The sequence below is a fragment of the Vicugna pacos genome, chromosome 9 (assembly GCF_048564905.1).
Source record: "Vicugna pacos chromosome 9, VicPac4, whole genome shotgun sequence".
NCBI classification, from domain to species: Eukaryota; Metazoa; Chordata; class Mammalia; order Artiodactyla; family Camelidae; genus Vicugna; species Vicugna pacos.
The window spans coordinates 14,975,585-15,001,076 of NC_132995.1; the positions used below are offsets into that span (position 1 = coordinate 14,975,585).

The following is a 25,492-nucleotide window of genomic DNA, read 5'->3' on the forward strand; positions in this document are numbered from 1 at the left end:
TCACGGGCCTCCAGCTACCAGCTAAGGGATAAAGCCTCACCCTGCCCAACCTTGATTTCGCCCAGCCTCCTAGCTCACCTTCACCTACCCAGCTGTCCCCCAGCCCCTCCTATAATCATCAAGTCCTCCAAACACCTCCCAGGTTTCTGGCAGATTTAATACACAGGTCTCAAAAGTCAATGGCAACGGTGATGAGAATAAAATAAAAACAGGGTCAGGGGAGAGGGCCGTGGGCACACATACGGAAGGGCAGTGAGTAGCAAGTCAGCTAGAGCAGGGGTGTGCCCTTCGTTGGGCGTCACATCTCGTCCAATCCGTAGTCCTCCTCGGGGAAGTCCCCCACTGTCACAACGGATGGCTTGATGAAGGCGCCGTACTTGGCCTGGCATTCAAAGTAGCGTTTTCCATTCACGCTGCAGAGTACGATGAGGGAGGCAGTGTCGGGGGCTCGTACACCGGATGCAAGTACAGGCGGGTTCACCCGGCAGCACGCGCACGCACTTACTCATCAATGCACACATATTCGTGTGCAGGCAGACACACACACACACACACACACTCACTCACTCACTCCTCAGTGGGCATCTTTACCTGCCATCGTTCTTCCCGAGTGGCTCATCATAGCGGACGCCAATCCAGTAGCCAGGCTTGAAATCTGTGAGTCCTGCCCAGGGGAGAAATGCCAATGAAACCTCTGGACACAGCTGCCCCCAGACTCATGCCTGCCTGCTGAGTGTAAAGTCTGTCCTGGCACAAACACTCCCTGCTGCCACCCAGGACAACCGCCATCTCCTGCCCACACCAATATGGTCTCCCCATTCCTACCCCTGACCTCTTAGTCACTCAACACCCCCAGCCAAATGGGGTTTTGTAAAAATCAAAGCGAAGGGGGCAGGGGGTACAGCTCAGTGGTAGAGCACATGCTTGGTGTGCACGAGGTCCTGGGTTCAATCCCCAGTGCCTCTGTTAAGGGGGTAAAAAAAAAATTTTTTTTTAATTGAAGGGAAATAGTACCCCGGCCTTGCCCCCACATTCCTCAAGGGCTGCCCATCCCACTCAGCATAAAATCCACACTGCTTATGGTCAAATGATTTCTGACAAGGGTGCCAAGATAGTTCAATGAGGGAAAAACAGTCTTCAACACAACACATCGGGACAAGTAGACATCCACGTGCAAGAGAGTGAAGTTGGACTCCTACGTCACTCCACACACAACAAACAACTCAAAATGGGTCAAAGACCTAAAGGCACGATGCAACACTATAAAACCCTTAGAAGAAAATACAGGTATAACTCTTTGTGACCTTGGTTTAGGTATTGGTTTCTTAGCTATAATACCATAGACACAAGTGAGAAAAGAAAAAATAAACTGGATTTCATAACAGTTTAAAACTTTTGTGCTTCAAAGGACACTATCAAGAAAGTAGAAAGACAACCAACCCACAGAATGAGAGAAAATATTTGCAAATCATATACTTGCTAAGGGCACTGTATCTAGAATATATAAACATCTCTTACTAGTTGTTATGGGCTGAATTGTGTCCCCTCAGATTCACATGTTGAAGCCCTAACCTCCAGAACCTCAGAGTGTAACTGTATTTGGAGACAGGGCCTTTAGAGAGATGATTAAGTTAAAAGGAGGTGGGATCTAATCCAAGCTCACTGGTGTCTTCCTAAGAGGAAATCTGGACAGACTCCAGGGATGTGCTCACATACAGAGGAAAAGCCTCTGTCTTTCTGAGGACACAAGCCACGGAGAGGGGCCTCAGAAGAAACCAAACCTGCCAAGGCCTTGATCTTGGACTTCCATCCTCCAGAACTGTGAGAAATAGATTTCTGTTGTTTAAGCCACCCACTGTGTGGTACTTTGTAATGGCAGCCCCAAGAAACAGCAGCAAAAAGATGAACCACCCAATTAAAAAATGGGCGAAGGATTGGAATAGCCATTTCTTTAAAGAAGATGGCCGTTAAGCACCTAAAAAGAGGCTCAGTATCATGAGCCATCATAGAAATGCAAACTCAAACCGTAATGCTCTCCCATTTCACATCCATTAGAATGGCTATGATCAGGAGGGAGGGTGTAGCTCAGTGGTAGAGTGTGTGCTTAGCATGCAGGGGGTCCTGGGTTCAAGCCCCAGTACCACCATTAATAAATAATAATAATGAAAAATAAATAAATGAACCTAATCCCCCTCCCCCAAAAACAAAACATTAAAATAACAATTATAAATTATTAAAAAAAAAAAGAATGGCTATGATCAAGAAGAGAGTAGTAAGTGTTGGTGAAGATGCAGAGAAATTGGAACCCTCATTACTGCTCCTGGGAACGTTAAATGGTGCAGCTACTGTGAGAAACAGTGTGGTGGTTCCTCAAAAGGTTAAACACAGAGTTGCTATGGGATCTAGCAAGTCACTCCTAGGCAGAGAGAAAGGAAAACACCTGTCCACCTAAAAATTTACACAAGGATATTCATAGCAGCATCATTTATAATAGTCAAAAAGTGGAAAGGACCCATCCTTCAACTGATGAATGAATAAATAAAACGTGGTACTGCATACAATGCAACATTATTTGGTAATAAAAAGAAATACTGCTACATGCTACAACATGGATGAACAAAAGACCACATATTATGTGAGTCCATTAATATGAAACTTCCAGAGTAGGTAAATCTATAGAGACTGGACGTAGATTAGTGTCCACCTATGTGGACTGGGGGAGCTGGCCTTTCTGAAATGGGGAGTAGCTGCTAATGGTTATAGGGTTTCTTTTTAGGGTGATGAAAACGTGAATTGACTGTGGTGATGGCCGCACAATTTGGTGAATATACTAAAAACTAATGAATGGTACACTTTTAATGGGTGAGTTTTATGGTATACAAACTATACCTCAATAAAGCTGTTATTTGAAAAAAAAAAAAAGATCCACATTGTTCTCCACTGTCTTCGAGGTCCAGGATGGTCCAGCCTCACCCAGGCCCCGGATCTGACATCTTACCTCTCCCCTTGTTCCCTCCCCACTAGCCATGCTGACTTCCTTTCTCGGCCTCAAACAGGCCAAGCTTGTTCCTGCTTGTGGAACAAGCCTTTCCATGAGGAAATGGCCTTTGCACTCCCTGCTCCCTCTGGCTGGGATGCTCTTCCCTCCTTTTCGCCTCCACTTATCCCTTTCTTTCAGTCCTTCCTCCAGGAAGCCTCCCTGGATTATTCTCAAGGTGGGTATTTCCCCTCAGCCCACAAAGTCCCGAGATTCCCTCACCCCTGTACCGGTCACTTCAGCCTGTGCTCCCCCCATCACAGACCTAATAATCTTGTCTGTTTCCCCATCTGATCACTGTGCGCCAAGCTTTCATCTCAGAACCGAACACTCTGGCCTCTGCTTCCGCCGTCACAACCCAGGTCACTCTGCTTCTGCATCCCACTTCCCTGCTGTGAATGTACTGGGTGTCAGTCAGCCCCTGGGTCCGTCTCCCCTGCTGGACAGAGGTCTCCTGCAGGGCTGGGTCCCCCAGCTGCCCACCCCGGGGCTGCGTACCTACATACATGACGGTGCCCCGGCGAGGGGGCTGCCCGGGCGCCCGCACCTCACAGCGGCTGCCCACGGCGATGGCCCGGGCCTGGGCCTCCTCCTCGCTGAGGCGCTGGGCGCTCTCGGCCTCCTGCTGTGCCCGTTCTTCTTCGTTGTATCTGCCCAGCTTGTTGCGCTTCAGGAAGGAGCGGACTGAGTCTGTGGGGGGAGGGGGAACAGGAGTCAGATACCGTCTCCCAGGGGCGGGGTGGGGCGCTCTGGTCTGATGAGATAACCTGCCAGCCCCACCGGGCCAACATTCAGAGAGAAACTCTTCCTTTCTGGGTGTCGAAGGGCTGTCGCCCAAGCCCTCCAAGTCTCCCACCATAGCCCTGGCCTCTCCCCAGGACCCCTGGGGCCCCCACAACTGAGAAACTAAAGGGAAGATGCCTGTAGTCTTTCACATTTACTCCCTCTTCCCGCATCCCTTCAGTATCATAGTCTCCTCCATCCAGCCCAAAACCCTCATCTGCCCCACTACACATTCTGATGTGTCCCCATACGCCTGCCCTGACCACCACACGGCCCTGTCCTCCACGTATTCCGCGTGCTCTGTCCCCTTCAACACGCCCTCAGTGTGACCCTGACCATCCCACCCCCCACTAGACCTTCCTCTCCACTTTCCCATGGCCCTGCCTGCTCACACCCCCTCACACCTCCCAGCCCCGATTAGCACCCCACGCCCACCCACCCTCTACTGCTCTGAGACCCATCTGGCCCCAAATCAACCTCACCCCACCCCCTCCACTCTCTCATGCCTACCTGCCCCCACTGCCTCCACCACTGACTTCCTCTCGATGTCCCTGCCTATCCTGTTTGCCCCCCACAGCTCTGCCCCCCGCCCCCGTGGGCACCCCGTACCTTGCCTCTGGTCATACGCTTCTTGTGAGATCTTGTATTTCTCCACCTTGGACATGTCCTCATACTCCCCAAGGTGGGCACCACTGTGGTCAATGACCTGCAGAGAGGGGAGGGAGGTCAGTGGGGATCAGGGTCTGGCCAGGGAGGCCACGATGCTGTTGGGGGTGAGTGTGGCTGTACACTGGAGTGTTTTGTAGATTTAAGTCTCTCCTGTCTTGGAAAAACTGCATTCCTCTACCCTCACCTTTACTCCAGCCCTCTCTCCTCCCCGATCCCAGCCGAAGGGGTAAGAGCAGGTGTCTACAAATGGCCAACTTCCCTTCGGCGCCTGCCTCCAGACGACCCCTACGTGCTGGCATCCACATCCCTAATGGCCCCGGGACACTGGAACTGGAGGGCAGAGCTCGGGCCTTGCTCATGAGCCCTGTGGGCCTCTGTAATCCACTTAGGCTGGCCCCAACTTCCAGGTCCTGGAGCATCTCTTCCTGTACCCTCCCCAACATTCATTCACTCATTGCCTGCTGAGCTCCTCCAAGGCACACAGCTGGGCCCTGGGCTGGGTACCACGGACACAGTGCAAAACAGACCAACCCCTGCCCTCAAGGAGTACTCATTCTGCTGGGAGATCCATCACAAACAAATGCACAGAGATGTGTATTAAACCCTAGATGATAACAAGGTTCTATGCAGAAAAATACAACAAAGAGGCTTCTGAAAGGAGGGCATTTCTGAGACAAGGCCTGAAGGAACAACAGGCACAAAGTCTCAAATGCAGAAACTTCCTTAGCCCTTTGAGGAGCAGCAGGGCCAGTGTGGCAGGAGTGGCGTGAGCCGTGGGGAGATGGGGAGACACAACAGATCATTGTAGACTCTGGCTTTTACCCAGAATGAGATGGAGCGACACAACAGATCATTGTAGACTCTGGCTTTTACCCAGAATGAGATGGAGCCAGGGAAGGGCTCAGCCAGGAGAGCGCTGATCTGACTCAGGGGTTCACAGGCTCCTTCAGCTGAGTGTGGAAAGCAGATGGAGGGGCATAGGGACAGGAACCGGTAGACCAGGGAGGAGGCTGTGTGATGGTCCAGGAGGGAGAGGATGGAGGCTGGGCTTGGGTGGGGGCAGTGAAGAGAGGAGAGTTTAGATTCTGGATAGTTTTTGTGGGTGGAGCCCACAGGGTTTACAGAGATGGGATGCAGGTGTGAGGGAAAGAGGGGGGTCACAAAAACTCTGAAGTTTCTGGCCTGAACCACTGGGCTAATGTGGCAAAACAGAAACGACCCTTATCTCTGGTCAAGAATTTTTAAGAATTTCTACTCTCTATATTAGGGATTTTTGTCAGTTTGAGGTTGCTGTCATTCACTGCTGCAAGAAATATAACTGATATGTATAAATAGAAAAACAATTTTAGAAAAATTACAAACTCTCCAGAGGCCCCACCTCTGGGGAACCTTCCTTGTATGACCTCAGTAGTCAGCAGCCTATCGATACCTGAATCCATGAGTGAAACCTTCCTGTTTGAGGATGCCACTGCCCATGCCTGACCCACCAGTATCCCTAAGCTGAGACTGCCCAGTTTAGCTCAAAGGTAGTCCTATGGGCTCAGCACAATCCTGACCTGCTCCCACTATGGTCCAGGACCCCATCACCTTATCTGGGCTATGGAAGCAGCCTCCTCCCTGGCCTCCCCACTTCTCTTGTCCTCCATAATCTGTTCTCCACACACAGTCAAAAGGAGCCCATGAACAACTGAGTCAGACCAGGATTCCCAAGCTCAGAGCCCTCCCCTCACTCCCACTTCCTTCCCACAAGAGGAGAGGTCATTTTTCAGCCCCTAAACCCACTGTGCCCCCTCCCACCTCAGAGTGTTTGCACAAGCTGTGCCCTCTTAGAGTACCCTTTGCCCTTTTTCAGTTAACTCTTCCTATTCTTCAGGCAGCACCTCCTTGAGGAAGTCCTCCTGGATCTCATTGCTGGGTCAGGTCCCTTAGTATAGATCTCCTGGCTCCGTGATCTCCTCCTGCATGGCCCTCTCACTGACTCTTCACACTTGTTCCAGTGAGTATTTAGCTAACGCTGGACAGAGCTGAAACAGAGACCTCATCAGACTTGGTTCACAGCTATATCCCTGACAGAACACGTGTTCAATGAACAGTTACTGAATAAATGAAACAGATAAAACAGAACCAGTTCTCTGGGTACACTGACTTCTAGAGCCACACAGAGGTAAAAATTCTAGCTGTAGTTCCTCCTTAGGAAAGTAAATTCCATCCTGAAACTAAGTTTTCTCTTCTGCAAAACAGGGTTAATTATACTATCTTCCAACTCTTATTTAATGGATTCAACTCATGATTCAACAACGATTTGCTGAGCATCCTCTCTGTGCCAGGCACTGTTCCAGGAAAATGCGCAGTATGTCACAGTGATTAGTGTGAAGGACAAAAGTCAAAGTGCAAAAGGGAGGAGGTTTAAATTTTATACTGAGGGCAATGAAACCCTCACACTCAAAAAGTGACATTTAAATAAAGACTAGAAGGAAGGAGTGAGCCATGTGGGCACAGAAAAAAGAGCCATTCAGGCACAGGGAATAGCACATGTAAAGCTCACTTGTCTGAATTTTTTGGGGGGAGGCTGAGGATAGAGAGGATGATGTGAGCTGATGCATGCAGAGGTCCTCCGTGTCCTGGCTTCTCCCACCTTGTCCAGCCTCATTGCTCACCCTGACCCACCTCACACTCTGTTCCCCCTGCCTGGCATACCCCTCTCACCTCTTCTCTTGGGTTGCCCTTTCCTCATCCTTCAGGTCTCAGCTCAGGCATCCCTCCCTTTGGGAAGCCCCTCCTGATACTCCCAGAGGGAGTCAGGCACCTCTTCTGGATGCCTCTAGACACCCTAGGTTTTTCTCAGCCCAGTCCAGACCGCTCTGGCTGCCAGTGTCTGGTGATGTGTTGGTCTCTCTCCCTGCTAGACTGGGAGCTCCGTTAGGTTAAGGCCTATTGTGGTTATCACATAGTGCAAAGCACAGCAAGCAGAGGTTGAAAAAATAGAAGAACGGAGGGGAAGGATCCCAGATAGGAAGGCCTCACATGGATGCGACAGCCGTCATCTACGGGGTAAGAGCCCAGCAGTGCATCTTCCTGATCCAGCTTGCTGTAGAACTTGTCGTCAGGTCCATACAGTTCCAGTTCCATGCAAGAAGCAGGGCAGCCCACAATCAGCTGTAGTTTACCCTGTGGGGGTACGAGATACGGAGGAGAGAGGAAGAGGTGGAAGGCTATCAGTGGACCCGCCCATTGCCATGAGGCTCTGCCCTTTGTATCAAGAACCATCCTTGCTCCCCCAAGAGACACACCATTTTGGACCCACCTGGTTATCCCTGGCCCCGTCCCCTTGGGTCTCGGCCCCTCACCCCGGAATATCTGATGTTCCCTGGCTCCGCAACCATTCTCTGGAACTTCAAGTTCCCTCTGGCCCCGCCCGGCTAAGGTCGCGTTCCCCAAACTCTGAAACCTCGGTTTGTCTCTGGCCCTCTTCCCGCGTTGGGGAAGACCCTCTATTTCTCCTTGGCCCCACCCCTTAACACTACGCCCCGCCCCTCCGTACCCCGCCCCCACGGCCACACCTTGAACTCAGCTATGGTGAGGCTGCGACTGTACCGCTTCTGGGAGCGGAAACTGTTGAGGGAACTGCTGATGAAAACGGTCACTGTGGGCGCCGACAAGCCCGTCACCTCCATCTCGCCGCGCCCTGCCGGGGCCCGCAGCCCGATCAGCCGCCTCACACCAGCTCCGCAGCCGCCGCCGCCGCCGCCGCCGCCGCCGCCGCTTCTGGGATATTAGCTCCGCCCCCTGCTCCCGGGCCTGGCCAATCCACGCTCTCAATCCAGGAGGGTCCGCCAATAGCCGCATCTCTTTTCCGCCCAGGAAGCGGGCTCTCCCGTGGTCTTGGGTAGGCCCAGCCAATCCTGAGAGAGCTTCCACGGCGCGCAGTTTTCCCAACAGCCACAAGGGAAACAGCCGGGGCGGACGAAGGCTGAAGCCGAGGACTAGCAAGCGCTACCCGAGTACCCGAAGGGTAAACTCGCGCATGTACACTGGCCTTCAGCCTGCAGAGTAACGGCTTCTTCATTTTCGCTCAGCGCTTTGCCGATTACGTGACGCATGCTGTTCCCGGCTCTGGCATCACTCTATTCTGTAAACTGGAGAAGCGAGGCCCAGAAGGTGGAAGCAATTATTGTGATATATCAAAAGACTGAAACAAGTAATTAATCAAACCTCAGGTCAGGGAGCCAAGCGCAAACCCGCCGGGAGCCAGTACGTGTGCGCAGCTCCGCCCCTCTTTTGGCGAAGCTACGAGGTCTGATCCTTCTCGCGACCTGTCGCGTGGCGGAGCAAACGCGGAAGGCCGTGCTGGCGGTGAGTCGCTATGGAACCCGACGGGACCTACGAGCCGGGCTTCGTGGGTATTCGATTCTGCCAGGAATGGTGAGGCCCGGCCAGCACGTGTGGAAGGGGAGCAAGTAATGGCCCCGGAACTGACCTCTGACCTCCCCTTCCCCACAGTAACAACATGCTTTACCCCAAGGAGGACAAGGAGAACCGCATTCTACTCTACGCGGTGAGCACGAGCCCGCCTGGCGCCCGGATCTTCCTTGACCCAGCAACGCGCTCCCAACGTGGCCCCGCCCCACTCCCTGTACCTCCCCCGATGCGCCCTTGTCTAGCCTCCCGACTGTACCCCTAGAGAACCCGACCCTCTTGTCTTGACCATCCGCGAAGTAATTCTCGAGTACACTCCATAATCCCAACCTCGAGACTCCATCCCCTAGTCTTCCTCTCCTGGGAAGACCCTGCCCTCCCTTCCAAACCCCATCAGGGATCTCTCCGTGACCCTCTTCCCGCCACATTCGCCCTCTCGCAGTGCCGGAATTGTGATTACCAGCAGGAAGCCGACAACAGCTGCATCTACGTCAACAAAATCACGCACGAAGTGGAGTAAGTGGCAGGACCGGAGCTTGGGGACGGGGTTGTTTACTTGGGAGGCCTTGTCCAAGCATAATTATTCACCCTCTATTCCCTCAGCGAATTGACTCAAATCATCGCTGACGTGTCCCAGGACCCCACGTTGCCGCGGACCGAAGACCACCCGTGCCAAAAGTGAGCGCGCCGCTGGTACTGGGGAGGGAAAGTGGCTCGTCCTCACCAGTCGGAGAAGGGAGGAGGGAAGGGTATGGCGGGCTGAGTGGCTGTTCCCTTAGGTGCGGCCACAAGGAGGCGGTGTTCTTCCAGTCACACAGTGCCCGGGCCGAGGTGAGTGGCGCGGGCCGGGCTTTCTGGGTGATCTGGGTCTGGTCCTTCCCGGCGGTAGGGATACCAGTATTGGGGGGACCCTGCCCTTCCTGGCAACCTGAGGTGGACCTTTAGCAGTGGGGAAAGCCTCCTGGTCGGTTCTTCTGGGGTGAGGCTCCTCTGGATGGAGATGTTGTACCTTCCTGAGGGTCCAGACCCTTCCTAACTGTGCATCCTTCTACCAGGACGCCATGCGCTTGTACTACGTGTGCACGGCCCCACACTGCGGCCACCGCTGGACCGAGTGAACCATCCTCCCCCTGTGTAATAAAAGCAGTGTTCTGTGCGCGCATGTCTTCTGTTTATTTGCCTCTCATGGGTTGGATGCGAGATGCACCATGTCAAGCAGCGCGGTGCAAGGCGCGGTGCTGCGCATAGGCGTCGGGCCTCGAGCTGGTGAAGCCGCAGTCCTCGCACACGTGTAACTTCTCACGGCGCTCACGGTAAGCGTAGCTGGCTGGCTGCCCATGCACCTTGGCAAGATGTGCTTCAAGCGAGCAGCGCTGCGTAAACGCTTTCCCACAAGCTCCGCAACGGAATGGTCGGATCCCTGCGCAGGTGGGCAGGAAGGAGAGAGGACAGACAGGACAATGGCCTCCATACCAGAGCCTCCCCGCTTTGCCCTCTGTGAGCATTCCCTCGTTCCTCTTCCAGGGTCGCCAGACCTCTGCATCCCACCATCTGCTACTTCACAGATGCAAACATAGACCTGTATCCCCCACCCTCCTCACCGGGATGTTCCTTCCCCTGGAAGAGAGGCTTTCTCTCACACCTTTCTATCTGGGACCTGAATCCTGTAACCAGTCCCTGTTTCACTCTATATCCCTCAGCAGGCCACTCCCTTGGCACCATCTTACACCTACAGGTTGGCAGCTGAGATGGGTGGTATTCCCAGCCTCCTGATGGCGGAATCTCTGCCCCATGAACACAGGTGTCACCAGAAACTCCACGTCCTGCTCCATCCCCGCCCAGTAGGCCCCCCAGTCCCTGCCACTGCTCACCTGTGTGAGTCCTCATGTGGCGCTTGAGGTCGAAGGCATCGTGAAAGCCCTTGCCACAACAGTGGCACACGTGGCGGCGCACAGGGCTGTGGCACTTGAGGTGCCGGGTCAGCATGCGCTGCAGCGGGAAGGCCTTGGGGCAGAGCGGGCAGCCAAGCGTCCCAGGGCCCCTGGGAGTGGTGGTCAGAGCGCCTTGAGAAGGCTATGGGAGGGACATGGAGTCAGGATCCCCACCCACCACCTGCACTGGAGCAAATGGAGTGCCTAGAACTGGGAACCAAGGAGGTCTGGGAAGGCCACAGACTAGGATTTGTGCCTGCAAATGCCACCCCTTCTCCAAGGTCTTCCCTGACCACCCCCATCGCCCTTACCTTGTTTTATATTTTTCCTTAGTACATACCACTTTTCCACCATAATATATATTTTTCTAATTTTATTGTCTATACCTGCAGCCCCCACCAGATTATAAACTCCAGGAAGAAATGAGTTTTTGTCTTGCTCCTAAATATCCATTGCCTAGAACAGTTCTGTTTCTCAGTAAAAACTGAAATAATCTCCAGCACATTTACATCCCATCTAGGGCTTACCCTCTTCCAGTGGGTGCACAGCTGAGTATCCTCTCTGAGATGCCCCAGGCTCCTCCCTCATCCCTCATCCCTGGTGGCAGGGGCTGTGGCTGCCCACCCTGTGGAAATGGTGCTTGGGTTGCAACCTAATGGTGAACTCACTGCTAAGAAAGGAAAGGCATTCCCAGCAGAGAGAACACTGGAGGGAAAGGTCCTGAGGCTGGAGGAGCATGAGGGAGTGAGGGGCAGTCAGGTTTTCCAGAGGCTGAGGGCAGGCAGGGGTGGAACTGATTAGGGTCTTGTGGACCAGCTGCAGACTCACCGCCACCCAAGAGTCCCCGAGGCTGGAAGTCTGGTGTGCTGGTGGCCCCCCCAGGCTGCTGCAGTCTGAGGAGAGAAGCCAGATGGTGATGCTTTGTGTCTCCCCTGCCCCCCAACTCCAGGCCCAGTGAGGGGCCCACCTGGGACATAGGCATCTCCCCGGAGCTGGTCAGGCAGGTGGCCCCAGTCGGGTGGCTGTGGACGCCGACTCCTGACCAGGAAGACACGGGGCATCACCTCCGGGAATAGTGAGACAGCTCCACGTACACGGCTGCTTTCTCCACCTGCTGTCAGACCTCAGGCCCAGGATGACTCCCAGGTGGGAAGGGAGGGGACAGCCTCGGAGGAGCCTCATTCTCTCCATGCAAATTTCATGACAGGCCCAGGAAGCAGACTCAACTGGCTCCAGTTACCTCTGCCTTGGGCTCTGCCATTTCTCTCCCTTTTCCTCTGCCAGGATCCTGAGGGCAGTCTCCAGTCCCCACCAGTGCTAGGTCCCCCAGCAGAGCAAGCAAGGGCAAGACTGGAGCCTAGGTGGCTCTTGAGGGGTAGGGAGAGAAAACAGAGACCCCAGTGGGGCTGAGTGTCCTCCCATAGTACTAGTAGGGCTAAGGACCTGAGAGTCTGTTTGCCAAGCAAATCAGTCACCACCGGACATCCAGCAGCCTGCTTGGTTATTCAAATCACAGGAGCTGTCTGAGGAAGCAGGGGAGGGGCTGGCTGTGATTGCCTGCTTCAGAGGGTAGAGGGACAGCAGGGTCTAACTGGTATGGTCAAAGTGAGGATCCAGGCTGTGCATCTTCAAGCAGGAAGCTCCACCTCTTTGATCCTCATGCCCAGAACTGATGTCCAACCAGAAGCAATGTTCAGGGGTACAGGGCATTTAAAATACAGGCCTGTTAATAGTTGGGCTCCCAGTAACAGCCTGGAACACCACTACCCCACTCTCTCATGGTCTAGGAACTAAAGGGGGTCACCTGACACAGCCAGCGGCTCCCAGGACCCTTAACCCAGCACTTTGGCCAGGCTGTGTTCTAGACTGGCCTCTTAGTCAGGGGTTAAGGATTTTGAATATTCTCCATGCAGTTACTTTTTCTCATTTATTCACCCAACAATTTTCAGAGCTCCAACTACAGGCCACGCCTAGCTCAGCACTGAAAATGAAGACAGAACTTAGTCCAAGGCTAAGGTGGGGACACACAGGCAGAGTGACCCAGGCTTCGATGGGGAGAAGTGGTGAGCTCAGGAGACCCAGAGAGGCTCCTGGTCCAGCCTAAGGGTTCCAGGACAACATCCTAGGTGTGAGCCCCAAAGGAATAAGAGGTTTCTGGTAAAAAGGGTTTTCCAGGCAGAGTAACAGTCTACGGAAAGGCTTGGTGGTGAGAGAATAAATATTATTCATTTCTTCACATTCCCTGAGAGTCAATCCTGCTGCTTCTTTCGGGGAAGCAAGCGAGGCAGTGCTGAGAGTCTGTCGGCCTAGAGCTTTGCCGCATCTCCGCAGGACCTGGGGCAAGTCACGTTTCGCAGAGTCTCAGTTTATCTGGAAATGGGACTAATGAATCTCCTTACCGCTGGTTTGTGTTGAAAATCTGCGTGGATCACATGGGGAGAAAGCTTCACATTGGAGCTGGCACGAGGCAGAGATACAAACGGGGCTGTTAGAAAATCTTGAAATGTTGAGTGGCTAGGCAAGCATTTGAGTTTCAATCAGCCCATGTGAAAATGGGGTTTTAAGTGTCTCCATCTCCCAACTGTTGGATTTTATGCAGCTGTGACCAGTGTGCCCGGCCCGGGTCTGGTGGGCCAGTACCTAGGACCCATCTGATGTGGAGTGCGGGGCGAGTTTAGCACTGGACTGAGAGCTGGTGAACGGGTTATGGGAGCCATCTTGTTTCTCTCAGGTGCCCAGTTCTCCATGCCCAAGACCATGTCTCTTGGGGCAACTGGTTCCCAAGTTGTTGCTGAAAACACATTGAGGAAGAACTCTGGGCCTGGGTATCTTTATTTGCCCCCAGATCCCTTCTCTGTCCTGTTCTGCTCTGCTGTGTCCTGGGAGGCTGACCTGGGTGAGCAGCATCATCTGAGCTCCTGTGCCCTCCAGCTTCCAGGATGGTTTGGATAATGAGGAGCCCTGCAGAAGATGGGGGAGGGGGCTCCCCCAACTCCCTCCCTGTGGGGTTGCCTGGAACACAGCTTCCCTCGGGGCAGCCCTCTCTCAAGGATTTGCTCTTCTGGGTTCCACTTTATTCCCTTGTGTCTTGTGGCCTGAGAGGGGAATAACAGCTCTTCTCTGGTTCAAGCCCAGGGGACTGGACTGGACTGGTCCTGAGGTTTCCCTATTCCCTGCCCACCCCTTTGCAAATGATCCCTTTGCTAAACTCTCTGTGAAATATTCCACATGAGCCTGCTGCCCTCTCCCTGCTGAGACACTGTGTCATGCACACACATTCATCAGTGGTAGTTTCTTAACAAGAAGTCTAGTCCTTCCAGGGCTGAAGAGCTCAGCATTAGGAGGACACAGAGAGTGGCAGACACACTGGATCCTCTCTACCAGCTCACCCTCCTTTGGTGCTGAGAGAACCCAATTTTCTTGGAACAGCACATGCCCAGGACAGGAGGGACGGCTGGTCTAAGCATATGAAAGCCATTTCCATTCCTGTTGCCTGCTTTGAGAGGCGAGGCATCTAGGAAGGCTTTGCACTATTTTCCCACTATCCTGTTGGCTGCCCTGCTTTTGCTCCTGGTTGGGTGAGGGTGTACTGCTGGAGCTACGGCAGCCACGTTGCCACTGTGAGGGCCTAAGGCAGACAGTGAAACTCACTCAGAGAGAGTGAAATAGGGCAGGAACGGAATCAATAATAACATGTCCCTATAGCTTGGACCCCCTCAAGCCAGGTGTTGGCTACCTGCAGTTGAAGCTTTCACTATGATACAGGGTGGGAGGAGGGGTAAAATCTACAAGACAGAGGCTCAGGGTGGTCCCAGAGTGTCATTGCCTCAGAGATCTTAGGCATCTGTGGCCAAGCTAGGCAGCCTGTGGGCCTGGGCAGGGAGCCTGGCAGAGGTGCTGCCCACCTACCTGGACCACCTAGGTTTCCTAAGGCAGGGGAGGGGGAGCCCTGAGAAATAAACAATACTGGGCATCTCCCCAAACACCAAGATCAGTGACTTTTATTTGGGGAAATAAATTGTGCTGTGAATGTTTCCTGGATTGATATGTCATGAAGCAAGAAGGCTCTGCCCAGTGGGACCCATTCCTCCTCCCACCTTGTCGCCTACCCTCGCCCTGAGTTCACTCCATTCCAGCCTCCTGGCTTCATTGCTATTCCTGTCATGTATGTTTGGTCCACCATGGGGCCTTCACGCTGGCTACTCTGTCTGCCTGGATGCTTTCCTGAGTGTCCACATGGCCTGTGCCCTCCAGCAAGCCTCAGCTCCAATGTCACCTAGGCAAGGCCTTCCCTGACCCTTCAACCAGCACAGGGAATTCCCTCAGCTCACCTGCAGTTAAGACAGTTATCAACTCCTATTGTGTTTTGCTCTCTAGAAGGTGCATACCACGAGGACAGTGGCTTTGCTTGTCCTGTTTCTCACTCTACTCCTAATACATAGAACAGTGACAGGCCCCTGGGGGCCAGCAGGATTTTTTCAACTGCACGATTGGTTCTGATGTGTATCAGCATTTACAGGGGCAGCAGAGGGCCATGTCCTTGTGTGGAAGGGTCTGGCTCTACCACCAGGCGAGCCAGGGTCTGAATCTCAGCTCTATGGGACCCCAGGCAAGACCCTGGATCTCTCTGAGCCCGTTTCTGGTGGGCCACCCTCACCGAACAGAGCAGGGAGGAACTCACAGGCAAGCGGGGGTTCCGCATGGTAGGACTGAGCTTCAGCAGAGGGCCCTGCTCCTGCTGGCTTCCTTTTTATAGACTTGGCATAGTGAGGGCTTTTGTGGTCACAAGGGTGGCCTTCTTAGTAGATGTGCCATGTGGCTAGATGCCTGCTGCCTGGGGAGGCTGGTACCAGTGCTGGGAGCTCAGGGGATGTTGAAGCTGGACATAGTCCTGCTGGGGAAGGAATGATTAGTCCTGGCCGCTGGGCGTGCTGCCTGGATTGTCCAGTGGGTGAGCCTGTCTGTCTTTCCTCAATTTCCTGTGCTGCAAATGGGAACAAAAGCCTGGCCCTCAGAGGATCCAGCAGAGGCCCAGGGGCCATAAGCCAGTCATTTGGCAACATGTGTACTGGTGGCCCAGGTCTGGCACGTGGTGATTACAGCGGCTCCAGTGGGTTCTTGGGATCAGCGGGGGGCAGGGAAGAAGGGCTGGCGCCTCCCTGGGGTATGGCTGAGCCCCACTGGGCAAGGACCACAGGTGACTCCACAGCAGCACAGTGGGGACAGGAGACTTGGGGGCCAGATGCTGGGTGACCATTACCGCAGTTCCCAAATAGTCCTGTGTGCCCCACAACGGGGTCCTGGAACAGGGCCTGGCACTGGGGCATCTGTGAGTTCCCTGGGCTCTCTACCCTCTCTCCCTGCATCCCCTGAAGGGCTCGGTGGATGCGCCAGGACAGGCACCAGGAACCACTCCTCCAAGCTGTCAGTTTATTTGCTTAAAACACCTATTTCTTCGGAAGCAGCAGGGCTGCGGTGGAGGGGGCTGCGGGCCCTCAGTCCCCCCGCGCCTTCCTCCGCACGGCCTGCACCAGCAGCTCCGAGTAGTGTTCCAGCAGGGCACGCAAATCTGGGCTGGCTAGGGGGCACAGTGTGGGTGGGGAAGGGGTACCCGGGCTGGGCAGGGCCTGGGCTGAGGCAACGTCAGTCCCCACCAGCCAGTCGTTGGCCTCTAACTGGCTGTGGATCCAAAGGAAAGTAGAGGCCAGCTCAGTCCTTGCCTGCTGCCGCTCGGCGCTCACCTCGTCACTGGAGACCATCTGCAAGGGTGCCCACCTTGTTAGGGGCCACTGAGGCCAGGTGGCGCCAGGGAGCCCCTCAGCCCTTTCCCCTGACCCTGGGCTTGGCTCACCAAGTGGTAAAGGTCCAGGGCTTCTTGGAAGGCAGCCTGCAGTCTGTGCACGACAGTCCCCACGTTGCTCAGCTCAAGGGGATCTGGGGGCAGGACCCCGGCTGGTGCCCTGGGTTCCCCACAGTGTCCAGGACAGCCCTGGCCCAGACTGAGTGCATCTGGGGGTGGAGGGGAGAGAATGAGAAAGACGCCTCCACTTTCTAGCTGGTCTAAGAGAGGCCAGGGTGGCTGGGGTGATCCCAAATATAGTCCCTCTGCCTGGAGCACTTCCCTCAGTCCCCAGGGCTCCCTTCCCATCTCTCCTACTCAGGTCTCTGCTCAAATGCCACCTGCTCCCTGAAGCCTTTCCTTATCATCCTGTTTAAAATGAACCATTCTCTCCACTTGTCACCCCAAGCCTTTTCTTTCTCTCCTTAGCACACATTACTTTATGATCCACTTAACACCTTCCTTATGGATTCAGTCTGAGCATCTCCCCCTGTTCAGGTGTCAATTCTCTGTAATCTTGTTCGCCACCAGGTCCCATGTCCCCAGGGCCTAGAACACAGCCCAACACATATGAGGTGCTCCCTAAATATTTAAGGAAATGAATGAATGAAGGGCACGGCACCTGGGGCCTGGTCAAGTGCCCACCTTTGGAGCTGAGCCAGCTGTTACATGGGATAAGCTTAGGGGACAATCCCTTGTCTCAAGGGTGGTACTCACCAGGGGCGGGCTCCAGGAGGGAGGTGATGCTGCCAGGGACCTCAGGCCGGGCCTCTGGAAGCGGGGGGCTATTGGGATGGGCAGGGGTATTGAGGGGCTCAGGGGCCAGGAACCTTGGGAGAAAAGTGGAGTTGTGGAGCCTTGGGGAGCTCACATCCACGGGGCTGGGGGCTGGGAAGCTGGCTGTTGTGACCGTGACATCAGGCTGCATGGCCACAGGCTCCTGGGACCAGACACATGTGGTGGGAGGCTCCAGCTGGGGTGGGGGCAGTAAGAGCCTGTCACAGATGCTTGACAGGGTGAGTTTCAGGCTGGCCCGGGCCTCATGGTTGCCCCGGGAGGGCAGGGCAGGTTCTTGGCCCTTGCTGCCAGAGCTGGGTGTCGGTGTCGCTGTGGTGCTGAAGGCCTGGAGTTCCTGCCCCAGTGAGGCCAGTTCCCCCAGGGATGAGGGCCTGCAGGGAGGCCTGGCCAGCTCAGCCAGGACAGGGCCCTCACTGTCCTCAAGGGAGATGTTGCGTGACATCTTGGCACGGGAACTGGCAGTGGCTTCCATGTAGGAGTGGGTGGCAGGGGTGGGGACACCCTGAACCAGGCCTGGAGTGGGTAAGGCTGTGGGCGTCGGAGGGTTCTTGTCTGCGGGCAGCACTGAGGAAGGGACACAGGGCACCAGGCCTGTGAGGTAGGGGGCTGCAAAGGAAGCGGACAGCTTACTCTCACGCCCCAGCTGCAGAGCTGCTGGACAGGGCCACCCACCCAGGGTGGCTGCAGGGTCTGAGTGGACCCTGTCCATCCCCACCCTGGCTCAGCTGGGTCCCCAGGGCCGCTTGCTGAGAAGCCCAAGGCTATTCATCTGGGGATGGAGACACTCACTCAGTGGCGACTGGGCCTCCAGGGTCTCGAGGGGATCCTCAACCTTCTCCCCAGAGAGAACCTGCAAGCACAGCCTTGAGGTGAGCACAGGGCCTCCCGGCTCCCAGCCCTATGTCTTGAGGGAGGTGGCCCCAGTACTTACGTTGGTCCTGCCTGGGGAGGTGTAGCCAGTACCTGCTCTCAGGGGCTCTGCTCTGGGCTGGCTCCCCGCAAGGTCCATGAGTTTGACCTCCGGGGACTTCACGAGGTGCAGGGGCAGACGGGAGGGGAAAGTGTGGGTGAATCTGTAGGGAGGAAAAACAGGTGGTTGTGGCTGCCCTGGGGGTGCCTGAGGGGGAGACAGAGAGCTGGAGGTGGGGTGGAGGGTCACTCATTCTCCAGCTCCCACCTGGATGTCTTCTGGAGGCGTGAGAGGAACTGGGCTGAGATGCTCAGCCGGGGACTGAAGAAATCGTCCTCAGACTCGGAGGCCTTCAGGTCTTTCAGGGATCTGTGGAAGAGCTCTAGGGCAAGATGCCGAGGGAGCCCTCAGAATCCCTCCAGCCAACCAGCCCTGGGCCCAGGCAGACCCGCAGACCAGCAGACAGATCCTCAGAAACCCCTAGCAACAGACAACACAACACCCCTACCTTGGGCACAAATGAAGCAGAGGAAACTGTGCAGCCAGGTCTCTGAGCAAGACGTATGCCCTGTCACCACCCTCGGCAGCCCTGTCGGGGAAAGCCCTCCCCGCACCGGGCCCAGCCCTGACGGCCCGCCCAGGCAGGGCCTACCCTCGGGGTGGGCGTCAGTGAGCGTCTCAAAGTGGTGGCGGAGGAACTTCTCTTGCTCAGGGGTCTGGGGCAGGGAGCTGCTGGATACGCCTGGCACTTCAGGCCGGGACAACTCTTCTGCGGTACCTGGGCATCCTGGGGAGAGACGGAGAGGGTGGGGGAGAGGGAGTGGGCAGGAGAGAACCATCAACACCATGAGTCATAGCAGACGCCAGACGCTTAACAATGGAGAAAGCTGGACTCGCCCATCACACACCCTGCTGCGACCAGGTAAAGAGAGGGCTAATGGCTCTGTCTTCTAGGGGAGGAAACTGGGGCTCAGTGGCCACAAAGTACAGGACTGAAGTCAGGCCAGTGGTTACACATCACGACCAGCCCCTGGCCAGGCCCACGCACTGGCCTGGCCCACGTCTGGCCCCTGCTCACCTGGTGTGGGGGGCACTGGCACGTCAAACTGAGGGTCTGGGTCTGGCCGTGGAGGGGAGGAATGGATGGTGGTGAAGCTGCACTCCAAGTCGGCCTCCGGCTCCCCCGAGTCTAGAGGAGCAGAGCAGGGGTCAGGAGCCCAAAGCTGGGCCCTGACTGGGTGAGCCAGGTATGGGGCTCAGGTTCTCAGGGCTTCCATTTCCTCATCTGGAGAAAGGGGACGATAATACATGCCCCCTTATTTTTATGGACTAGCAGGGCTATGCTTTGAGGAAGTGCGGAGCTGGGCTCCCACCAGTAGGCACCTGGGCTCCAGAATCCTTGGGTAACAGCAGGGACTGTGTCTGTCTCTCTGTGACAGACTCTGAGCTTCAGGAAGACTGTGTCATGGTCACATCAGTGCCCAGAAAGGGGCCCGGCCAGGCTGACAGACTACTGCAGGACCCTCGCCTGGTGCTCACTCACCCTCTGGTGGGCTCTGATTCTTAAAGCCGGTGGAGGGGACCCTGAGGTAGGAGTCATCTTGCTGGTCTCTGGTCGCCCTCTCTACCTCCTCCGCACAGTAGCCCCTGCAGTGCCCAAAGGGGTGGGGCGAGGGAATGATAAAATCCTCATTAGTAAACAACCGGCCGCCACCCAGAAGCCCCAGGCACCTGCACCTGCTCCTACTGGGAGTACGGCCTCGCCTCTCCTGCCTCTTCCAAAGGCTCCCTGCGCCTCCACCTGGAACCTGGGAAACAGGCTGCAGCAGAAGCCGTCCAGCCTCACCCCCTCTGCCTCCCTCCCACAGGCCCCCCGGGAGAGCAGAGAGCAGTTCTTCCTGCCTGTCAGCTGAGGCTTCCTCTCTCCAACGGAGGCTCCCGTGGTGAAAAGGATTCCCACCTGTCTGTCCCTGTGACTGTCATTTCAGCCTCCAGGGAGTAGATGATAAGCTGGCTGGCCTCAGAAGACTCCCCCTGTAGGCGAGGTGAGGAAGGATGCCTGCAGCCATCCTCCTGGGGACTCTCTGACTGCGGGCGAGGAGAGCACAGCCATCAGAGGCAGCCGTGGCCACCGCAACCCTGGAAAGCTGCTAGGTGTTCCACCAGCACCGATGGTCAAAGTAAAGGCATCGGTGGCGATGGCGGCCTTCGCTGCTGGCTGCTCCCCATGAGCCAGGGCCCAGGCCATCATGCGCTCACTCTCTGCCTCCTGCATTATCACCAGCCCCTGACAGATGAGGAAGAGGCATGACTCCAACTCTCATTATGAAGTTCAAGATCAGGCAAACCAATCCATGGGGAGTGAGGTCAGAACGCTGGTTGCCTTGGTCCGGGCAATGACTGGGAGGGGCACATGGGGACCTTCCAAGAGGCAGAAAATGCTCTATATTTTGACTTGGGTGGTGGATACCTAGGTAACAATTTGTCAAACTGTATATTTATGATCTGTGCACATAACTGTATGTGCATTATGCCACATTAAAAGGAAAACTTATATAATACAATAAAAAAGACTTCTGTTTGGAAAATAACAGAATAAGAGCTAAAGTTGCTTCAGCACCTCTAAGGGCCCAGGCCCTGTTTTTACCACTGGATTCCTGTAAATGCCCTCCCAGGGCATTTTTTAATGGCCATTTTAATAAATGACTGTTTTTCTGGAAATCTTTTTTCTTGGTCATCTTTCTTTTTTCTTTCTTCTTTCTTTTTTCTTTTTATGAAATGACCATATTTTTGAAAACCAAAGCCTAGCAGGGCAAACCTTGCTGCAAGTCACACAGACGGGAAGGGGTAGGGCCAGGGCTCCACCTGCTCCAGTGCTGACTCAGGCACAGGCCTGCCCCCCTGGGCCCAAGCTCTTAACCCCCAAGCAACCGCCTCCCCGACTCCTGGTCTGAATGGGAAGTTGCACTGTGCACCAGGCCTGGGGCTCACCCTCCTGCCCTCCACCATCTCACGTAACCCTCTCGCACCCCTGGAGTGGGACAGTGAGCCTTATTTTCAAAACGAGAGGGCTAAGGGCCCAGCTCCTACTGCGGCAGGCGTGCTGAAGGGGCTGCAGGCTGGGCTGGGCAGGCATGCTGCAGGGGCTGCAGGCTGGGCTGGGCAGGCAGTCCCTACCTCGTTCAGCAGGCCTGCCAGTCTCTGTGACTCCACCGTATCCAGAACTGAGTCCTCCAGGCTCTCGGGCTTCATGGGGGTGAAGTAGCAATCCAGGTCCCGGGCATCCAGGATAGTCTTTAGAGGCTCCTGGTCAGCCCGCTCCGCCCAGCGGCCATGTGGCTGGTAGCTGCGCTTGGTGTGGAAGGCCGAGCTGTCTGCCACGTCATCATCTCCTAGCTGAGGGTGACAGGGATGGTCAGGCAGCTAACCAAGGGTTCAGCAAGTCCAGTCAGGGTCAGGACACTGCACAGACCCTCATCCAGCCTCTCAGCTTTAAACACCAGAGACAATTTCCAGCTATTTGTCTCCAGCCTGAACCTTGCTCTTAAACTTCAGAAGCACACACGCAACTGCTCCACATCTCCGCATGGGTGCTTAGTGATATTTCAAGGTGAACATGTTGATGTCAACTGACCTTCCCCTTCGACCTACTGCTAAGACCTTCCCTATCTCAGCTGCTCAGGCCCCAAATCTTGAAGTCCTCAGGGATTCCTTTTATTCTGCCCCTCATACTCCTTGTTGTATTTCTTCAGCTCTGCCATCCAAACACGTCCAAGATATGGCCACTTCTCTTCCACCGCCCCCTACCCTGGTCCTGCCCATCACAGCCTCCCACCAAGATTGTTGCTGGAGAGACAGTGGAGGGTGGGTGCTTGAGAACTCCAGCTCTGGAGCCAGGCTTCCAGGGTCAATCTCACCTCCTCTAATTCCTAGCTGTGTGACCCTAGACAAGTTACTTAACCTCTCTGGGCCTCATTTCCCTATCTATGAAATAACAGGGGATATGAAAAACCCATACAGCAATGAAGATTAAATGAAAACCCACACAGAGTAAGTGTGCTGTGACTATCTGTTGGATGTAATTCCAACTGTAATATGCACTGAGGAGGGGAAGCTTGGGGGCCTGAGAAAGCACAACCAGATGCCCTGACTTGGTCTGGAGGGCCGGGGACGACGGCAGGGAGGATTTCCCAGAGGAGCTGACATTTAGGCTTTGATTTGAGGCCTGACATTGTTCCTAAAATAAATGTCTCAACTTGGGGTTTAGGGTTCTGCTGCCAGCTTCCAACACACTAGCTCCTGGCCAACCCTTCCCCAACATTAATGATCCCTCGTTCAATCCTAACTTCATCTTGGTCCCTCTCTCTCCCTCACATCTAACTGTTTGGCTCCACCTTTAAAATCCATCCAGAATCCAACCCTTTCTCACCCCAGGTCCAGCCTCCAACCTCTCCTGCCTGGATTATCACTGCGGTCTCCTCCCTGGTCCCCTTGGCTTGTCCCTTAGGGCCTGTTTCCCACAGGCAGCCCCAGGGACCAGTTCACTCCTGAGTTAGAACATGGCCTTCCTCAGCCCAGAGCCCTCCATCCAGTGCACCTCACTCAGCGCTACCCGGGAGAAAGTAAGAGGAGGAGGACGACGAGGGGTGTGGAGGGCCCCTCACCACCAGCCCCACTGCCTTCCCTAGCCCTCCTCCCACCTCATTCACCTCAGCCCAGGCCCCCGGCCTCCCTGCACCTCCTTGACCACGCTAAACTAAGCACAACCCTGCCTCGTGGCCTTTGCCCTTACAGACTGGTCTCTCTGCCTGGACCATTGCTTCCTAGGATCTGCATTTCTCACTTGCTCCCACTCTGTTCAAATATGATCTTCCAAGTGAAGCCTCTGCTTTTTACTCTAAAATTGTTACTCCTCCCCCATCACTTCCTTCTCAACTTGTTTTCCCTCCATAGCAGCAATTATCAGTTCCCCAAAACCATACAGTTGACCTGTTTAATGTGGATACTTCCACCTCCCACACTAGAAAATGAGCCTGTGAAGGCAGACTTCGTGCGCCCTGCTGGCTGCTGTATCCAAGGGCCAGAAGGAGGCCTAGCACAGGGTGGGCGTGCAGTAATTGCATGAATGAAGGGCTGCCTAAGCAGAGACTGGAAGGATGATACGGGTTCTCCAGGGAGAGGAGACATGTGGAGGGGAAAAGGGTTCACAGAAGAACGGGAAGCATGGAGGAGGGAACCCTTACTTTGCCAACCCCAGGCGTCCCGCTCTCCGGGGCCCACTCACCAGCCGCTTTGCCCAGAGTGGCAGCTTGCCATTGGTCAGCAGGCACCGAGGATCTGGAGAGACACACAGAATCCATGAAAAGAGAACGAACCCAACAGACAACAGGCAACATCAACAGGCAGCTCTCCAGAGACAATGCAGGAAACGACAGACATCAAAAGATTGTCAGCCTCGCTAATACACCCTGGGCCTTTGGTCATATGGTTAGAATGGAACTGGTTAAAGTCTCTGCCCTTGGGGATGACCACTTGACTCAAGCCTGGCCAATCACAGAGACTGGCTCAGAAGCGGGCACGAGATTCATAGCAGGAACGGGAGCCATGAAGCCAGGACTTTGCTTGAGCTACTGGGAAAGAGATACTCCCTTCTCTACTGAGTGTTATAACCATGAGCTACCGGGGGACACTTTGCCCCCTGTACAGGGAGAGTCTGCCTGAGAGCAGAGCCAACACAGAGAAAAGCAGAGCCAAGAGATGGAGAAACATCTACTTTAACATCACCTGACTACCTGGATCCAGCTATGCCTGAACCAACACTCTCCAATTTTAATTTACAAGAACCAATAAATTCTCTTCCCAGCTTAAGCCAGTGAGAGTCTAGTTGCTATTACGCTGTAAGAGTCCCAGCTGATGTGATCATTGAGCTTCAGTGTGTGCCAGGCTGTGAAAACAAAGTGGTTGCCAAAACCCAGCAATGATCCCTCCACTGACAGTCCAAAATAGGGCCCCTTTCCCAACCTGGATCCAAGCTCTCTTTGGATGGGGTCTTTAGCAACTCCTCAGGTTCACACTCGTCCTCCAGCTCATCCTCTGTCTGCTCTCCAGGGCTTAGGGAGCAAATCTCGCTGGGCATCGATGCATATGTCTCCTGCCTGCAGCCAGGAATGAAGATGGCAAGGAGTGAAGTGTAGGTGAGTGGGGTGGCAGAGGGCACCTGCCAAGGGCTTGGCCCTGCACTAGGTTCTATATGAACATACTCTTGGCTTTTGGTTAAGATGGTGCTGGGAGGTCCCACATGCCACACCCCCTCTGCTGGAGACATTCTGCCAATAAATGAGATGAAACAGAGGCTGGGCTCAAAAAATAAGACAAACTCTTCAAGGGCCACAGCAATGGAACAGAAAGCAAAGCAGATAGTGGGGCGAGAGTCCTGAGCTGCTGGGTTCTGTTCTGGGAAGCGAGGTTAGCAATGAGATTTCAGCTCCCAGGGCCAAAGAACTGCCCACTCCCTCGGTGCCTAGATCTGTGTTACCTCCAATACCACTGCAGGACAGGTGGCCCATGCCAGGCCTGGCCCAAGCAGGGAGGAAATGACCAAGCCTCAAGACAGGGAGAGAGAGACAGGGACTGCTCCAAAGGCAGGAGAGAGAAAATCTGAAACCTTTCACTCAAATTCAAACCTCCAAACCAAAATCCCAAATGAAAAACTAGGACAGGAATTCACTCCAAATAAAACTGGTCTTGCAGCATAAAGACTTTAAAGAAATATGTTTTAGAAAACTCAAAGACATGAGTGAAGGAATAACTTTCACTTAAAGATGAAGAAGACATCTCAACTCCACTGGATCCTTCCCTGACCACCGCCTGCCCCACCTTGAGCTGGGTTGGGGGCCCTCTCTGGTCCCTACTGACCTCCGCGGCTTCCCCATCCGTGTATTCACGGGTTCTCCAAGCACTTTGGCTTTTCCACTTCAAAACCCTTCTCGTGTGCATTACTGCAACTTCGCATTCAAAGTCCACCTCCCCCTACCGGGCCCTGAGTGCACAAAGGGCAGTGCCCAAGGCTGGGCCATGGCTGGGTCCCTGCCTCACGCCTCACGGGGGTC

General features: G+C 54.7%; 4 protein-coding genes and 1 non-coding gene across 9 annotated transcripts in view; 2 read left to right on the top strand and 3 right to left on the bottom strand.

Moving 5' to 3' along the window:
* Positions 1 to 138: 138 nt before the first annotated feature.
* On the bottom strand, positions 139 to 8,183 carry TBCB (tubulin folding cofactor B). Its single transcript, XM_072967165.1, has 6 exons — positions 8,050 to 8,183; positions 7,514 to 7,657; positions 4,430 to 4,526; positions 3,536 to 3,727; positions 592 to 664; positions 139 to 413 (listed from the first exon to the last, which is right to left on the bottom strand). The coding sequence occupies exons 1-6, from the start codon at positions 8,161 to 8,163 to the stop codon at positions 299 to 301; spliced, it is 735 nt and encodes a 244-aa protein (XP_072823266.1). The 5' UTR covers positions 8,164 to 8,183; the 3' UTR covers positions 139 to 298.
* TRNAT-GGU (transfer RNA threonine (anticodon GGU)) lies at positions 895 to 966 on the top strand. The gene has a single exon. It is a non-coding gene; the product is annotated as a tRNA-Thr (tRNA).
* Positions 8,184 to 8,703: 520 nt separating the features above from the next.
* Positions 8,704 to 10,063, top strand: POLR2I (RNA polymerase II subunit I). 2 transcript variants are annotated; one of them, XM_031671955.2, is made up of 6 exons: positions 8,704 to 8,842; positions 8,990 to 9,044; positions 9,348 to 9,421; positions 9,509 to 9,583; positions 9,685 to 9,736; positions 9,961 to 10,063. In XM_031671955.2, the coding sequence occupies exons 2-6, from the start codon at positions 8,997 to 8,999 to the stop codon at positions 10,021 to 10,023; spliced, it is 312 nt and encodes a 103-aa protein (XP_031527815.1). In that variant the 5' UTR covers positions 8,704 to 8,842; positions 8,990 to 8,996; the 3' UTR covers positions 10,024 to 10,063. The 2 variants fall into 2 exon arrangements, with proteins under 2 accessions (XP_031527815.1, XP_006217095.1); XM_006217033.4 differs by having other exon boundaries at positions 8,772 to 8,911.
* On the bottom strand, positions 10,049 to 16,151 carry OVOL3 (ovo like zinc finger 3). The gene is made up of 5 exons (XM_015250251.3): positions 15,518 to 16,151; positions 11,804 to 13,293; positions 11,665 to 11,729; positions 10,777 to 10,978; positions 10,049 to 10,325 (listed from the first exon to the last, which is right to left on the bottom strand). Exons 2-5 carry the CDS (start codon positions 11,895 to 11,897, stop codon positions 10,117 to 10,119), a joined length of 570 nt encoding a protein of 189 aa, XP_015105737.1. The 5' UTR covers positions 11,898 to 13,293; positions 15,518 to 16,151; the 3' UTR covers positions 10,049 to 10,116.
* Positions 16,152 to 16,252: 101 nt separating this feature from the next.
* Positions 16,253 to 25,492, bottom strand: part of WDR62 (WD repeat domain 62) — a 42,070-nt gene continuing 32,830 nt past the window's right edge. The window contains exons 20-32 of one of the 4 annotated variants that reach the window (XM_072967161.1): positions 24,405 to 24,538; positions 23,668 to 23,720; positions 21,561 to 21,779; positions 20,344 to 20,471; positions 19,927 to 20,030; positions 19,462 to 19,572; positions 19,036 to 19,170; positions 18,651 to 18,765; positions 18,405 to 18,546; positions 18,263 to 18,323; positions 17,393 to 18,037; positions 16,688 to 16,845; positions 16,253 to 16,595 (exon numbers count right to left, since the gene is read on the bottom strand). In XM_072967161.1, the coding sequence (XP_072823262.1) occupies positions 16,332 to 16,595; positions 16,688 to 16,845; positions 17,393 to 18,037; positions 18,263 to 18,323; positions 18,405 to 18,546; positions 18,651 to 18,765; positions 19,036 to 19,170; positions 19,462 to 19,572; positions 19,927 to 20,030; positions 20,344 to 20,471; positions 21,561 to 21,779; positions 23,668 to 23,720; positions 24,405 to 24,538 (2,269 nt within the window). In that variant the 3' untranslated portion in view covers positions 16,253 to 16,331. Of the gene's footprint in view, positions 16,596 to 16,687; positions 16,846 to 17,392; positions 18,080 to 18,262; positions 18,324 to 18,404; positions 18,547 to 18,650; positions 18,766 to 19,035; positions 19,171 to 19,461; positions 19,573 to 19,926; positions 20,031 to 20,343; positions 20,472 to 21,560; positions 21,780 to 23,667; positions 23,721 to 24,404; positions 24,539 to 25,492 lie in introns of those variants that run through there. The other 3 variants (XM_006217097.4, XM_072967162.1, XM_031671949.2) reach the window with 3 other exon arrangements.

Excerpts from the sequence above, each read along its gene's own strand:
- TBCB (XM_072967165.1), bottom strand. The coding sequence starts at position 8,163 with ATGGAGGTGACGGGCTTGTCGGCGCCCACAGTGACCGTTTTCATCAGC. Across the intron at positions 4,527-7,513 it reads ATGACGGCTGTCGCATCCAT|GTCATTGACCACAGTGGTGC; the intron begins GTGAGGCCTTCC and ends CCCTCTCTGCAG. Across the intron at positions 665-3,535 it reads GGGCACCGTCATGTATGTAG|GACTCACAGATTTCAAGCCT; the intron begins GTACGCAGCCCC and ends TCCCCTGGGCAG.
- POLR2I (XM_006217033.4), top strand. The coding sequence starts at position 8,853 with ATGGAACCCGACGGGACCTACGAGCCGGGCTTCGTGGGTATTCGATTC. Across the intron at positions 9,045-9,347 it reads ACCGCATTCTACTCTACGCG|TGCCGGAATTGTGATTACCA; the intron begins GTGAGCACGAGC and ends GCCCTCTCGCAG. Across the intron at positions 9,422-9,508 it reads AAAATCACGCACGAAGTGGA|CGAATTGACTCAAATCATCG; the intron begins GTAAGTGGCAGG and ends CTATTCCCTCAG.
- OVOL3 (XM_015250251.3), bottom strand. The coding sequence starts at position 11,897 with ATGCCCCGTGTCTTCCTGGTCAGGAGTCGGCGTCCACAGCCACCCGAC. Across the intron at positions 11,730-11,803 it reads GGGAGATGCCTATGTCCCAG|ACTGCAGCAGCCTGGGGGGG; the intron begins GTGGGCCCCTCA and ends TTCTCTCCTCAG. Across the intron at positions 10,326-10,776 it reads CCACATGAGGACTCACACAG|GGATCCGACCATTCCGTTGC; the intron begins GTGAGCAGTGGC and ends CCACCTGCGCAG.